This window comes from Emydura macquarii, unplaced genomic scaffold (assembly GCF_026122565.2).
Source record: "Emydura macquarii macquarii isolate MOO-44397 ecotype Brisbane River unplaced genomic scaffold, CSIRO-AGI_Emac_v2 contig_1876, whole genome shotgun sequence".
Taxonomy (NCBI): domain Eukaryota; kingdom Metazoa; phylum Chordata; order Testudines; family Chelidae; genus Emydura; species Emydura macquarii.
The window spans coordinates 15,427,977-15,444,436 of record NW_027132013.1 but is presented as its reverse complement, the minus strand read 5'-3'; the positions used below and the strand labels follow the sequence as shown (position 1 = coordinate 15,444,436).

Below are 16,460 nucleotides of genomic sequence, written 5' to 3'. Positions count from 1 at the left end.
GACATCCGCCTTGTCCCTCTTGATCTTGAGAAGGACGTGGGGGAGGAGAGGGATGGGGGGAAAGGCGTACATCAGGGACCCCAACCATTCCATTAAGAACGCGTTGGACAGGGAGCCCAGCTCGCGACCTCTGAGCGAGCAGTATCTCGGGCACTTCTTGTTGCACACGGATGCAAAGAGGTCTAGAAGGGGAGTGCCCCAAACACGGAAGATTGAAGTCGCTACCTCGTGGTGAAGCGACCACTCGTGTCGGGGAGAGAACGACCTGCTGAGGCGGTCCGCCTCGTCGTTCCTGATCCCCGGGAGGTGAGAGGCAAATAAATGAAAATCGTGCCTCACTGCAAAATCCCACAGACGCGTAGCCTCCTGGCACAGGGCCGAGGAGCACGCTCCCCCCTGCCTGTTCATGTAGAACATGGCTGCTCTTTTGTCCGTAAGGACCCGGACCCCCTTGACCCTCAGGAATCTGAGGAAGGTCTTGCAGGCCAACCGGACCGCTCTGAGCTCTCTAACGTTGACATGTAGAGCTCTCTCCGCCGGTGACCATAACCCTTAGGTGCTCAGGTCTCCGCTGATGTGGGCTCCCCATCCCACATCCGAGGCATCTGTGATAAGGGTCACGGACGGAGTCAGGTCTCTGAACGGAACTTCCTTGAGCACCTCTCTCGGATTCCTCCACCAATTGAGGGAGGACAGCACCTGTGGGGGAACCGTGACCACCTTAGTCAGTGAGTGTCTGGAGGGAGCATAGACTGAAGCTAGCCATGCTTGTAAGGGCCTTAGCTTAAGACAGGGCAGCCTTACTACATATGTGGAGGCTGCCATATGCCCCAACAGCTGCAGACAGCGTCTGGCTGTCGTCATGGGGGACGTCTGTAAGTCTGTGATAAGGGATCCCATTGCCTCAAAACACGGCTGAGGTAGGAAGGCTCTGGCCTGTATTGCATCCAGGGTGGCCCCTATAAAGTCTATGCGCTGCACCGGGGCAAGTGTGGACTTCTGCTCATTAATGAGTAGCCCCAGTCTGATGCATGTGGCGCAAACCAGTTCCAGGCTGTTCTACACATGCTCCCGTGATCTACCTTTGATGAGCCAGTCATCCAAACAGGGAAAGATTTGCACCCCCTTACAGTGCAAGTGGGCCGCCACTACCGCCATACACTTAGTGAAGACTCTCGGGGCTGAGGACAGGCCAAATGGGAGTGCCACAAATTAGTAGTGGCCTCCCTGTATCCTGAACCTCAAGAACCTCCTATGTCTAGGTAAAATGGAGATATGGAAATAGGCATCCTTTAAATTGAGGGCAGCGTACCAGTCCCCTGGGTCTAGGGCAGGAATTATGGAAGCAAGGGAAACCATACGGAACCTAGTATATCTGATATATTTGTTCAGACGACGGAGGTCCAAGATCGGTCTCAGTCTCCCCTTGGCCTTGGGGATCAGGAAGTATCTAGAATAAAACCCTTTTCCTCTTTCCGTCTGCGGAACCTCCTCTACCGCGCCAAGCTCCAGGAGTGAGAGGACCGCATGTAGCAGGAATTGTTCGTGCGCGGGTTCCCCCATATGGGTCGGGGTGGGAGGCACCGCCGGAGGAGAAGTTGTAAACTGTAGGGCATAGCCTCTGAGGACGACTCCCAGGACCCAAAGGTCCATAGTGATTGCTTCCCAAGCATGATAGAATGGCCAAAGCCTATTCGCGAAGGGTTGGTTAGGGCCCAGGGGTAAGGAAAAAGCGCCACGCTCATAATCACTGCCAAAAGCGTTTATTACCATTTGCGCCGCCGGTTTTTCCACCCTGCTGTGCCCTCGCTGAGGAGCCCTGCCCATCCCGGCGGTTAGGCCCTCGAAAGTGGTCCCGCCCCCTCCTCTGCTGAGCAGGTCTTGGGGCTGGTCGGGGTGGGGGGAGGTGGCTGCCGCTGGGGTTGTGGGCGAGACTGGCGTTTTGCTGCCTGAGGGGTATACAGCTTCCGCGGCTACACGTCGAAGACGCCGATCGTGGACGTTGCACTGCTCCCAGCGCAAAGCTCAGTGCCAAAGCTGTCGGGTCAAGCGGTGCGTGCATTGGTGCTGGCAGCCTCGGTGCCGCATACAACGGTGCCGACAAGCTCTGCGTCGGTGCCGTCAGTGCTGGTGCCGTCGGTGCCAGTGCCAATGTCAGTAGGGTCGGTGCCTGAAGCCCTGGAGTTGTCGACATCTGGGTCATCAGTGGTCGGGACACCAGAGGAGCCAGAGGCATGGACGGCGTCGACCACATCAGGAAGCCTGCTGCCCCGTTGGATCTGGCAGCGTTGACAACCCTAGTGCCGGCGCTCCTACGGTAGCCGTAAGGGATGGTGCTGATGTAATCGGTGCCGTCTTAGGGGAGGTCTCCTGAGCACCGCTACGGCGCAACCTTCCGTGCTCCGGAGAGCTCGAGCCTGACCCCGGGGTGCTGAAGCCGGTGCTAACCCCCTTGCGCCGGCTCTTCGGGCCTCTGGATCGCCCCCGCTGCGCCGAGGCGCTCAATGACCTAGAGTCGGAGCTCGGAGGGGATGCGCTCTCCACCCTCCGTGACCGTTTGGGTGAGGGTTGAGAACATTGGTACCTCCACCCACCAGGGCTACCCAGCGCCGAGGGGGGGACGGAGGCGTGGGGAAGGCCACGAGGGCCCTTGCCGCAGCGAATGCCTCCGGCGTCGACGGCCCTTGTGGGGGCGCTCCCCCACCCTTCAGAGTGGGGGAAGGCTCCCTACGAGGAGACACCGGTGCCGGAGGGACCTCCACGGCATGTGGCTGGGGTGTCTCCTGCTCCTCTCCTTGCTTCGATGGTTGGGAGGAGTCTCTGGAGGTGGCGCCGGTCGCTTTGGTTTTCTTCGGCACCAGAGCCGGGGCCAGCGGTGCGCTCTGCACCAAGCGTACACTCGGTGCCGGTGATCGGGACGGTTCGGATGCTGGTCGGAGCGCAGCCTCCATGAGGAGCGCCTTCAGCCTCGCGTCCCGTTCTTTCTGGGTGCGGGGCTTGAAGGACTTGCAGATCCTGCACCTCTCCTTGCGATGCTGCTCTCCGAGGCAACGGAGGCAGCGATCATGGGGGTTGCTGACAGGAAACTGCTTAGTACAGAGGGAACAGCTCTTGAAGTCCGCGGAGCCTGGCATGGCTGCCGTCAAAAGCCCCTGAGGGCCCCTGAACTCAATTCAGTGGCTTCACTAACTGTCCTGTCTTGAATAACAATAGCTCAACTTAACTGATCTCTAATCTGGATAGCTCTAACAGATGAAAAGGCTAGGGACTGCTGCTTGCAACGGCAAGTGGCAGAAGTTCCAGCAACCGTCAGAGGCAGAAAGAAGGAACTGGGGATCCGCGGGGCCAGCAGCGCCCTTTATACTGCGACATGAGCGCGGCAATCCAGGGGGCACCTCAGCTGGCCCTGCGGGGCTTACTGGGGAAAAAGGTTCCGGGAATCTGTGCACGGTGTGCGCACACACCTAAACTGGAATGCATATGAGCAATCACTCGAAGAGAGAACAGCTCCTACACATCTCTGGAGGCAGAGTGGGTGTGTATGCTGCTAGCCTGTGTGCTGCAATGGTGCCTGCTGAAATACTTGCTGACTAGCATGGGAAAGTGCCCTATCACAGGGAAAGAAATAAGGTACCCCTCCCCAGAAACATTCGGCAGAGGATTGCAGACTACCTCTAGGAAAGTTTCTTAAAGATATCTATGGAGGATTCATGGGATATCCCAGTGCACATAAACAAACAGTTCTGCAGGGCCCCTCTGCCTAGCTGAACAGGGGAATGAGAAGCAGATAGCAATTGTGCTTCCATAGGTTATTTCACTACCTCTTCAAGCCTGATTAAAAAAAAGTATATGAAAAGATGTGTCCCTGCTAGATTGAAACAAACTGAGTACTTACCAGAGGTCCCCTCCCCTGCCTTAGGCTTGTCCCTGGTGGACTGCTGGGAGCGACTTGATTGCTCAAGAGTCAAAAATAGGTCTTGGCTCGCCATGCCATGGGATCCCCTGGTCTCCGGTCCCTCCTCCTTTTCTTCCTTGTCCCACACCTCATCCTCAGGATTAACTGCAGTGCCCTGTGACTCCAGCTCCTCCAAAGTATCCACAGGGTGCTTGGCACTAGAAGTGGGATCATCGCCAATAATGGCATGCAGCTCCTTGTAGAAGTGAGTGTTTGCCTCCCTTGCCTTCTGGCATGCCTTCCTTAGCTTCTTGATTTTCATGCGGCACTGCTGTGTGTCCCTGTCATAGCCCTTCTTCACCATGCCCCAAGCGATCTGGCCATGGATGTCAAAGTTCCTACTGTTGGATTGAAGCTATGATTGCACAGCCTCCTCTCTCACAGACCCTCCCCACTCCCAGCAGACCATCCACCGCCTCCGGTGGGCTCCAGGCAGGAGTGCGTTTGCTGCTTAGAGCCGACATGCTCAACTGAGCAGTTGCTGTTAGCTCTCCATGCTGAGCAAACAGGAAATGGAATTTAAAAAATTCCTGGGCCTTTAAAAGGAGAGGGGCATGCACCTGTGTACTTGGCCACTGGAAATTGGAGTTAAAAAAGGTGACCAGAGCAGTCACAGTGGGGCATTGTGGGACACCTCCTGGAAGCCACTAAAGTTGACGTAACCAATGTAGTGTTTACACTGACATCACGTCGCCCTAGGTAAGTCAATCAAAGTGCTATGCCTCTTGCCACAGTGGATTTATTAGGTCGACATAACATGCAAGTTAAAGTGGCGGGAGGAACGTTGTAGTGTAGATGCTTACATAAATAGACTGACCTAGACCATAATTAGATTGACTAGATTGCAGCGTAGACCAGGCCTTAGCCAGCCCTGAAAGCAAAGAGTCCTTTCCCCCACAACACTGGGTAACAACGGTGCATATAGGGGAAACTGAGGCACACATAGGCTTCATAAAAATATTACAGAAAATTCCCAACTTGTCACACTAATACTTGTGTCATTTGAAAAGAATGGGTGGGTGGGTAGGTGTATGTGATTGGTAGTGTGACCAGAGGAGAGCAGCCATGTGGCAGAATGGCCAGAGGAGCAGGTTGGGGAAGGTAGAAGACAACACTGTATTTGTTATATTTGTTTCTGTTTTTTTGTAAACAGAAGTGAATAAATATTTTTAAAATGAAAGCTCCTATTCTGAAGCATCCATTCAACAACAAAGAGTTTCCAATGAACATTGTGTTGTAGATAGAAATGGTTATAACAAATATTTTCGGTAAATAAAATAAATCACATTAACAAAATAAAAAGCAGCCTATCTTTTAGATATTACACTCTACACGTGAATCAATTTACCAGAAAGATTAAAAAAAGAGTCTTACAGGGTTCATTTGAATTACAATTCAAGCTAATTAACAGATTTACTTCTAAATTCTTTGAAAATTAATTCTGTACTCAGTATAAGTGATGTAGGTTAGGTGGGAACACAGATAGACTACATTAAACATATATAATAAAGAGAATCTTTAAGTGCAAAACTCTTGTTACTGTTTTATAAAAATAGTAGTTTTGGAGAAACAGCTTTGGAAATATCAAAGCACACACCTCTATTTAAGTAAACTCTAAATCTCAAAAAGCAAAACAGGAGATAAATGGTGGAAAAGGAAAGCAAGTTGTAAGCTGACCCAAAATGAAAAGCAGTGAATCTTTTGAGGAAGTACACAAAGAATTACTAACACATTAGAAAAGTAAACAGGTTGTTTTTGGGAAAACAAAGCAAGCAAACAATGAAACAAAACCCTGTTTGGTTTGAGTATTGACAAACAGGTTCCAAAAGAGAGTTCTAAATCCCACATTATTTATAGTATTCAATATTTGTACTGACAAACATTAAATCACTGAAGGGCAGAATCTCTTTTAGTGTAAATTGTCATAGGCTCAATGACATCAGTGGGCCTATAACAATTTACACCACGTGAGTGTGTACCCTTAGGGGGTGATGTGCTCTTCTGCAGCCTATACAATGGTTTATGTTAAAAATAAGCCGAAATTAGGTTTTGGGCCTAAATTAGCCTAGATGTAGAGGAGTATAGGAAATTGAAGTTGTTAGTGTGAGAAAGTTAGAAATAAATTGGAGACAGAATGTAATAGGAAAGTAAGAGCTAGCAAAGTCATGACCTCTGGTTATTTTACCATTATGTTTAGGTTATAACTGATTTAAAGCAAGCTTTTTAATGTATGTTTTTGAGAATTGTGAATGTTTTATTAAAATACTAACTATACTGATAGTATGGAAAGAACTTTGGTGCAGATGTTTATTTAAATTATGTCTAATGTAAAGAGCCAATAATAAGGTGGTCAAAATACAATTATGTGGAAGAGCTGTTTAATATCAATATTATAATGTCTTATAAAAGGAATAGTTTTGCTAAATTGCAGGAGAGCTCCAGCTAACATCAAAAGGGCACCATTAGGTTCCAGGATTATAAGACTGTATTTATGGACAGTTAGCAACCCTAGTACAATCTAGAGTTTACCAAGCAAATTGTTCCTCTAAAACATGACTAGAGCCATTTTATTGCACTAATAGTTTAATCTCTCTAACAATTATCTTTTGAAACATCTCATATACCTAATTTTTTTTCATTTAGCTACCAAAAAGTAACAGTCAGTACATTCAGAAAAATTAATGTAAAATGCCATGGGAGGTCTCCTATTTACTTTCTCTTCATGACTTATTTTCCTTCCATGATAAATATGCAGAGTTTACAAGTCAAAAATTGATTTTGTCTAATTGTCAGTGATACAAAACTGAACAACAGAGTCTAAAAATCCAGCTGGGTACTCTTTCTGTCTCATATCATTACCAGTAATAAAGATTCTGCATTTGGAACATAGTTGCTGTTTCTGTTGATAGTGAGACTTAAATTTGCAGCTCTTTATATTGGTATTCTGGTTGGAGCTAAATACACTGTCAGTGCTTAAATAATTTTATTCATTAAACTGCAGGTTAAATTTACTAAAATAGACTCCGGGATCCACTCCTGTAGCTATATTGGTGCTTACAGAGCTAAGAGGAGTAAATGCTCCCTTGTATAAGAAGTTGGCAGCTGTGAATCATAAAATGCAAAGGAAACACAGAGTAAGATGGAATGATGTTTACACACACACTTTTTTGCCCAAGATGGCACTTTACAATTTCCCTAAAAATGGGAAGAGTTAGTCTTGCATTTTGTCCAGCTCTGAACGTTAACAACCACACCTTCTTTCTACCTTCCAGTAATATTTAGTATGGCTATTTTAATGAAATGAAACCATTCATCAGCAAGAGTAAATCCTCATCTGATACCTCTGTAACAAAGTCATCCCATTCAATTCTTAAGGTTCCTGCATCCCAGAAGTGTACCTCTCTATCATGGGACTTAATAACCTTTGCTGACACCTCAGAGCTCTGAGACTTCTGAAACTACACTAATCCAAGGGGGAACATCTTATCTTAATGTCAGATAGACAAAGAAAGCCCATCAGATTAAAAAACACCTCCTTTATGAGATTTCACTACATAGTTTTTTCCTTTAGTTTCCAGTAGTGATCTTGTTCTTTATCACTTGTACATATTTCATATATTTTTCAAATAACTATTTCTCAATATGTTGTATACCTATCTATCACCCTTAGTATATTTATTTGCCTATGTTTACATTGTGAGCTCAGGGCAGAGATCGTGCCTTCTTTTGTTTGGATAGCGCCTAGCATATTGTGGGACTACTGGAAATAATAAATAAAATTGATCAGAAAACAATGCCACTCTATCCCCCTCATAGTTTAACACATGGGACATCAATCTTCAGAAGCTTAAGAGGGGGCAATATAATGTGTTGAAATATCATCTCCTTGGGATTACAACCGATACATTTTCAGAACTTTTCGGTCTTATTCATATTCAATATTTTTCTTTTTGTTTAAAATACCAGTAAATATGGGGTACAATTCTTATTTTGATGTGAATCTGTCCCTGCAATGATGGAAACTCTAAAACGTAACATAATTCGGGTAATGTACAAGAATCAGAAAATGAAAACAACTTAAAATAGAAAACTGACCAGATTACTTTCACTGTCCAAGCTGAGTGAAATGCAAAAAGAAAACACACTACATAAAGGGTGAAAAGTAACTCTGAGTTTTAAAATTCTTTCAGCTGTAATAACTCTGAAATTCAATAATGAAAAGAAGAGATTGTTTGGAATATATTTATCTTCATAATGGTTTAAAAAATTTTGCCCTCCACCCCATTTTTTTTCCTTCCTGACCAAAACTGGTAGTAAGAAAGAAATGAATTCCTCATACACAAGGCTGAGGAAGATCTCCTATTTCTCCCCGAGAATCAGAATGAAGAATCTTGTAGATGTAGACAGCAGTGCGCTTGATCCTGCTTTTGGTATATTGACACACATCTCCATGGATTTCTGTAAAATTGGTTATATAGCTAATTTTCTGCCACGTACAAAAATGTGAAATGCTTCTTATACGACAGCATCAAGCTCTAAAGGTAGACTCAATATGAACATTTCTTACCTGTGACCCTTTTTTGCTGCCTGGCAGGTTAATTATGAGAGTTTTTCCTCTGATTCCACATACAGGTCTGAAAAGTAAGAGAAAGTGGGTGAAATTTATGCAAACACCTTTATTCATGAGACAACACCAGGATGAAAGGGCAATTATAACTAGTCATCATTGTCTGCCAGTTCAGTTTGCACAGTCTCAAAATGCCTAGTGTTCACATTCTGATCAAGGGTTGAATTAGGACGGGTTCACATGTGCTCAGAAGAACCAGAACCAGCCTCAGGTAAGGAACACAATCAGATTTCCCCATTTGATCAACTATAATATAAAGACACTGATTGGTCCAGAACCCCATTTGGCGTAAATCTGTGTAGTGTCATTAACTTCATTGTTTAGTTATATCAAATAAGGATCTGGCCTATTCACTATTTGATCAAATTATTTGGTTTGTGTGCAACCTGAGTAATGGTTCCAGAAAATTATTTTGACCAGTAGCTAAAAACAACAATAGGTTACTCTGAGTTCCATTTGTTCTACTGCATTTTTTTAAAATTACTGCATAAGAAAAGCATAAAAGGAAATAATAATTTTCATATATAAAATTTAATCAGGAAGACTTTTAGAACAGCAACATGAATAGAATGGTATCATATACATTTCAAACCTAAAGGGCAATTTTCAAATCTTATTGTCCCCATGAGTCTACTTTGCACTCCCAAGAGGTACATACAGTAGTGAAATGGCCAAGATGAAGTGATGATTTGCAGCAGAGGATTTTAGATTAGAGCCTCTCTCTAGATAAAAAATTAATACTACTATTGCTAAACAGCTATGTAGGGCTTCATATTTTTAAAGAGTTTCACAACTTTAACCTTTATTTCATGTGGCACACCAAGCTACGCTATATCCCCCTTTTACAGATTTTGGGAGAAGAGTTTTTAAGTGATTTCAAAAACACAAAGCAGAAGTTGGTTTCAGGACCTAGGAATCAGCCTGGATCAGGCTCTGTTCTCAGACAATATTTCTACCATACAATATAAAATATGGTATATATAATAAATATTACTTTTATATTTCAATACCACATTGGGTATGTATAGACTGCATTGTAATGCTGGGTCTGTGGGACTAGCACTGGAGGAATTGGTGTTTCCAAGCCTGTGCTTGAGCACCCACACTAACTACATTGTAAACACACGTTTACAGTTGCTGGACTGGGGTCTCATAACTGTGCTATGCATCCACACTGCGCTATTCAGACCTTCTCACTTGAATCTGCGGCTTGAGCTGTGCCCACACTGCAAAATGACTCGGCTCAGAACTGAGTCTCAGCAGGACTCAGGCTCCAAACACCCTGGATAGGTCCTAGGACCTTGGTCCTGAGTGCTTGCTGATCCAAGTCAGACAGATTTGTGTGTGGATAGTAAGGGGAGTTGGGCTCAAAAATGAATCTAAGCCTGGGTTTACAATGCAGTGGACACATACCTCTAGATGCTCGAAGTCAGGACTGGGGCCCTGTCATGTACCTCTTTGCAGAAAGAGGTAGATAGAATATCTGACCATAAGAAAACAAGTGATATATAAAGGGAAGGACAGAAGAATACATCAAAATATGAGCAGGTTATTATATACAATGCAAATTTCCTTTTAAAAACATGTTCTGCATTCTATTACTAACTGCCTCAAACCCTAACCATCATTTATTGGTGAATATTTGTAGGCATTTATGTCAAAAGAGGGGCCTGAGAAGTATTTGAAGGAAAGAGGGTAGTAGCCTTAAGAATCAGTTCAGAGAGGATGTTCTGTGTCTAAGTGGTGTCATGGAAGAAAGCGAGAAGGTTTTTGGGGTAGTAGTAAATAAGCGTGTGGTTTAATATGACATTTTAGCAGAGCAAGGGACCACTCACATGAGTAAAGTCACACATATTTACAGTATCAGTCCCTAAATTTTACCCACAGATATCTATAAGTGGAAACAATGAACACATCATAGGACAGAGTTTGCCTTGACACAGAGTAAAAAAAAACATCTTGAGCCTTGCTATAAACAAAACCCCAGATATATATTTGTAGCCCAATCTAAAACCCATTAGCATCACCACAGTGTACATCAGCACCATAATGTACCACAACCTATGGGACCATGAAGTGTTATCAGGAGAGTTTTTTTCCTCCAGAATTCAGCTAAAGAACATTTAGTCAAAACAAGAGAAGAGAAAGCAAAGTTGTAAAAACCTAGACAGTACCTGTCCTTCACCAGGCAACTGCAACATATTGCAAATCAGTCTATTAATTCTAGCAATTTAGATGCTGTGATGTTATGTATTTGTTGCACAATTTGTCCTTAGAGTATTTGCGCCTTACGGGAGTCCCATCAGATATGGACAGATGCATATTTTCCTCATAACTTCATTTCAATATAATGAAGTACCATGGGGTGTCCTGAGAGTCCTTTCTAACATCAGTCACTGACCACAGCTGCTCCAGGTCTTCTTAACCACCACTGTGCTTTATTATATATTATATTTACATTCAGTAGTCAACTTCCCCACTAGCTTCTGGGGAAGGGTACAGTAGCAGTAGCCAGTCCTACTTACTTTTGCCTTCCTTCAGGTTCCTTACTCTCATCCCACCACTTCCTTACTGTTTGCTTATATAGCCCTAACTTCTGGATACTTCCACCCAACTAACCTCTCAGCTATATATTCTCTCAGTTTATTGGCCACCTCTGCCAACCACCTGTCTTTCAATCAGTGCTCAACTACTATAAAGTGGTGGGGAGTCGAGTGACAGGATGCTGAGTCAGATCATTCTGTTACTTGAGGACTCCTTGAAAGAGTTACTACAGAATTTTCTTGGAATGTGTAGGTCTTAATGCATTGCAAGCAAATTAATAATTTGCAAAGAATTTATGTCACAAGTTTTGCATTTTTCTGTTTGTTAAATATTTGTGAAGATAATGAAAATGTCTCAATTTTAGATTATATTGTTTACAAATTACATTTGCTTTCTGACTTGATATGCAAAATCTTAAATTTTCAATTATGCAACCGGCTTGTGATTGGCCATATAAGCCACATTGCACTGTTTCTCTTCTCCAACCAAATGACTGAATCTTGGTATAAATGCTTGCAAAAAGGAAATATAAGTGAGTACCAAGGATGTGAACCTAAAATTCACTTCCTACAGACATTCATACTAATAAAACTGCTTTGCAGGGATGTCTGCAGAAAACAAAGTCAAAGGGGCATAAAAATTGCAAAAGCCAACTCACGTAAAAAAGTAGGTGAATTTTATTGACTGATTGATTACACTTACCCAGCTCTGCGCATTCCTCAATAAAAATGTTAGAGATTAGATAAAGAGAGATATGTTTGCTTTTTACAATTTAGTTGTCCAAAAATTACAGTGGTAGCTAAAGGGAAAAAGTGGAGCCACAGTGAAAACTGCACACTGTAAATGCACATCTCCAAAATGGAAGCACACAGTAAACAAAGATGTGAGTAGATGTAATTTTTTCTGTCATTAGATAATCACTAATGCAGGCCCTGAGTCAGGACAGCCCATACACGTTGTTCTGAATAGGGATGCTTTCTTCAATCAGGGCCATAGCGAGGAGTTCGCCTGCTCTTCTTTTTAGTAAAACATTTTTTAAAAGAATACAGTTATTAGATGCTTCTGTGGAAGTCATAGGAGTTCCTCCCAACCTTATACAGAGAACTTGAGTTTTTAGTGAAAATCCTAGGATGTGGTCGGAGGGAGCAAAAACCAAACTCACACACATTGGCTATGTCTACACTACACATTATGTCAGCATAACTTATGTCGCTCAGAGATGTGAATAAACCACCCAAGAGATGTAAATTACACCAACATAAATGCTCATGTGCACAGAGCTATATAAGCGGGAGACATTTTATTATGCCGATGGGAGAGTCCTCTCCAGTCAGAACAGAGCATCTTCACCAGATGCACTGCAGAGGCCCAGCTGCATCAGTACAGCTGTGCCGCTGACATATAGACATGGCCATAGTTGTGGGAGCATCGGTCTGGGACAAAAAAGGTGTCACTTTAGAAAATGAAATGGCAAACCACAGGAAAAGAGGAGGAAGGGAAAAATACTTTTTTGCTGGGATGTTACTGAATGTTCAGAGCCAAGGACCACACCTGGTTTGTGAGGAAGGGTACTTCCCTGGCTTTCTTTCTATACAAATAATTCACTGTCTTAATGCCACTTAGAGGCTGTACTGCATTTTTCTGGCAGGGTTACAAATTTCCTAGTGACAGGCATCAAAATGTTCAGTACTGAAGGGCACAGTAGTTTTTCAGAGCACCAGAATGAGCATTTCATGTCACTGTTAACTTGACCTACAGAGAACACAAGTATTGCCTTCAACTGTGCCGTTCAAATGTATTCTGTCTCAGTTTTTGTCCTACCTCCTGTATTAGCATATTTCAGATGCAATATTGCTCAGTTTAGAAATTTCTTCCAAGGGAACTGAGTAACAGCTTAAGGTTACTAGATATCTTGCAAAGATTCAAGTGGCAATTTGTCCACTTGACAACATGAACTGCGTGTTTATTTTTAACAACCAGAGACCATGATGCTATTTCCTTCCTCCTCCCATTGTGCATGTAAATTACAGTCTTGCTAACTCTCATGATATTTTTTCATGAATGACAGGATTTTGGGTGGGGGTGGAGTCACTCTCATGATGAGTGAGAAAATCCAGCCCTCTAGAGAATACGAGTCCTCTGATTGTTTGTCTGTGCCACTTACTCACTTTTGGGTCAGAACAACCAATCAGAAGAGCTACAGGAAGAGTGTGCTCTCTCTTTTTCCCCAGTCCTCCCTCCTCTCTCTCTGCAGCCCAAAGCCATTTTCACAAGAGGAGAGGAGGGACCTAAAGAGCCCTGCAGCTCAGGTAGGCTCTGCCGCCTCCTCTCCCCACCCCCTCCTACAAGCCATTGGGACAGGACAGTATCCCTGCTCCTCCTCTCTCCTTTTCTGCAGCACCCAGCCTAGGAAGGGGCAGAGAGGGCTGAAGACCCCTTGGAGATATCCATCTTCCCTTTCCAGGCTGGAGGGACATCCTAATGCAGTCCCTCCAAGGTGAAGAGCCCCAGGAGGCGCAAAGGTGAGGCAGAGAGCACGAGAGGCAGAGGGGTTTGAACTGATGCAGGTGAAAAAGCTATGATTTATGCTGCTCTGCAAGGGACCTGCCCTTGCATGTAGTTTGGAAAGTTTGTACATGTGAAATATATGCAAATCGGCTAATTCAGTCATATTACTGCTAGTTTATGCAACTATTTAAATTTCATGCCATGTGTGGAGCCTGAAGTTTTTGTTTCAATATACGCATTGAGTATCTCGAAAGAAAGAAAGCAAGAAAGCAACTCTATGCAGCAGCAACCACTAGATTTTGGTTAAAGCTGGAGCTTTACAACAGAAGTTTCCTCTATTTACCTCCTATACAGTATCTACCCTCACTGTTAGAAAAGAAGATTTCCAGATATCTTAGGAAGGGTCTACAACAATACGGATATGAAGTGCTTGATTTAATAAATACTGTGCCTGGCTTTGCATGCCACAGCAGTAGATTTTAGGGGGCTTCCAAACAGTAAACCATATATCTCAGTCTGCTAAGGTCCACTTGGGATACAATGTATAACAAAACTCCACATCATGCAGGAAATTTAAATTGTTGTGGATTCACACCTTTAATGTAAGTAAATCTTTCTACAACCTGATCTTCATGATTTTTTAATTCTGATCTAAATAATTTCCAGAATAAAAAGTGATATGAGCAATATTGCCAACCTCGCAAGTTCAAAAGCAGAGTAAGGCAACAAGCAGCAAGAACTGCAGTGGCCTTTAATGGTGACAACTGGAATAGCAGCCCAAAGCTTAAAAGTTTAGGCTGCCAAGTGTGGCTTCTAGCGGATGAAGCCAGAACTGGACATCAATTCCAGCTCAGCCTGACGTTTTGAGCTGCCCATAACTTCTAGTGAGATCATGCAAAGCAAATAAAAGTGTTACAAAATTGAAGTATCACAACTACCGTGATAGTTGGCAACTCTTTGTATTACATCAAATTTGTATGGATTCTTGGTAATTTTGGGGATAAATGAGGGATATGCTTCCAAGAAGCACACTTGAAAGGTATGCAGTGGGCTGGGATAGCAAATTGTGACGAAAAAAGGAGATGCCCTGAGGAGGCGATGTCCTGATACTGGGACTAGAATCTAGTGGTGGGAGGTGTGGGGGAAGGAGAGAGGAAAAGAGAAGGTTACTCATCTTGTGCAGTAACTGAGGTTCTTTGAGATGAGTGTCCCTGTGGCTGCCCCACTTTAGGTGTTTGGTGCATCCTCACGTCCTGAATCGGAGATTTCCTTCAGCAGTGTCCATCTGGGTCACGCATGTGCAGCCCCCGTCTTGCGGCACCTTTGGTGCCTCGAGCTGTGTGTATGACCTGACCTCCTCTGTTTCTTCTCTACTGTAGAGTGATATTATTAGACTCCGAAGTAGAGGGGAAGAGGGAGGGTAATGGAGCACCCACAGGTACACACATCTCAAAGAATCTCAGTTACTGAACAAGGTAACCTTCTCTTCTTCTTCTTCAAGTGGTGTTCCTATGGGTGCTCCACTCTAGGTGACCCTGGAGCAGTGCCCCTCACTGGACGGAAGGGACTTTGGAGTTATGATTAACAGATAACAGTACTGTCAGCATCTGATTTGGAAGCCTGGTCAACAACATAATGTTTGGTAAAGGTAAGTGCTAAGGCCCAGGTAGCTGATTTACGTATGTCTGCTGCTATAGGAACGTTACTGAGGAATGCAGCAGATGTGGACATTGTGGAGTGTGCTCTGACCCCTTGAGCAGCTTACATATTTTAAAAATTGTAGCATGAGTGAATGCAACCCGCTATCCACTTAGACAGTCTCTGAGTAGAGATGGCTACCCTTTAGATCGTCCTCCTATGGACACAAAGAGTTTCAAAGTCCTTCTGAAAGGTTTTGTCCTATCTAGGTAAAATGCTATTGTATGTCTGATGTCTAATGTGTGCAACAGTGTTGTTTGTGTATCACTGTGAGGTTTTGGGCAGAACGTGGGTAAGTGGATCAGTCAATTTATGTGAAAAGTCTAATTCATTTTTGGTAGAAATTTTGGATGAGGTCTTAGAGTGACTTTGTCTTTGTGGAAAACTGTGTAGGGTGGATAGGCCATGAGGTCGCCAATCTTCCCCACATGTCAGGCAGATGTAATGGCCACTAAAAATGACACCTTCATGGACATGTATATAAGAAAGCACGCTGCTAGTGGCTCAAATGGAGGCTTGGTAATATTGCAAGACTAGGTTTAGTACCATGGTATCATGGGTGTGCATATGTCCAGATACATGTTTTGGATACCAGTGATGAAACGTTTGACTGTTGGGTGTGCAAACAGTGTCCTGTCCTTGATTTTTTGGTGGAAAACAGTGATGGCTGCCAGCTGGACCTAGAGCGAGCTCAGTGACAGGCCCGACTTTCTGAGTATGAGGATGTATTCCAGGACGGTTTGGATTGGTTCGGATGTGGCAGAGATGTGTTTGTCTTTGCACCATATAGTGAATCAACACCATTTCTGAAGGTAAGTTTTTCAAGTTGTTGGTTTTCTACTATTCAGTAATGTGTGTCCGACATGTTCAGAGTAGTCTGGCTCTTCTTGTTGAAACCATGCAGGAGCCTCGCTGTCAGATGAAGCTCTTCTAGATGTGGGTGCAGAGTCCATGCATTGTCCTAGAATAGGAGATCTTTGCACAATGGGAGAATGATCGGTGTGCATATCAACATCTGGAGCAGGTAAGAGTACCAAACTTATCTTGGCCATGTGGACTCTATCATTATTACTCTTGCCGTGTCCGTACATATCTTGTGGATGACTCAGAGTATCTCTGGTATGGAGG

The 16,460-nt window shown here is 44.0% G+C and overlaps 1 protein-coding gene across 22 annotated transcripts in view; it reads right to left on the bottom strand.

Annotated features, from left to right (window-relative positions):
• Nucleotides 1-16,460, bottom strand: part of GPHN (gephyrin) — a 604,586-nt gene that overhangs the window by 197,581 nt on the left and 390,545 nt on the right. For all 22 annotated transcript variants that reach the window (XM_067557745.1, XM_067557750.1, XM_067557759.1 and 19 more), the window contains one exon: nt 8,523-8,589. In XM_067557745.1, the coding sequence (XP_067413846.1) occupies nt 8,523-8,589 (67 nt within the window). The remainder of the gene's footprint in view (nt 1-8,522; nt 8,590-16,460) is intronic.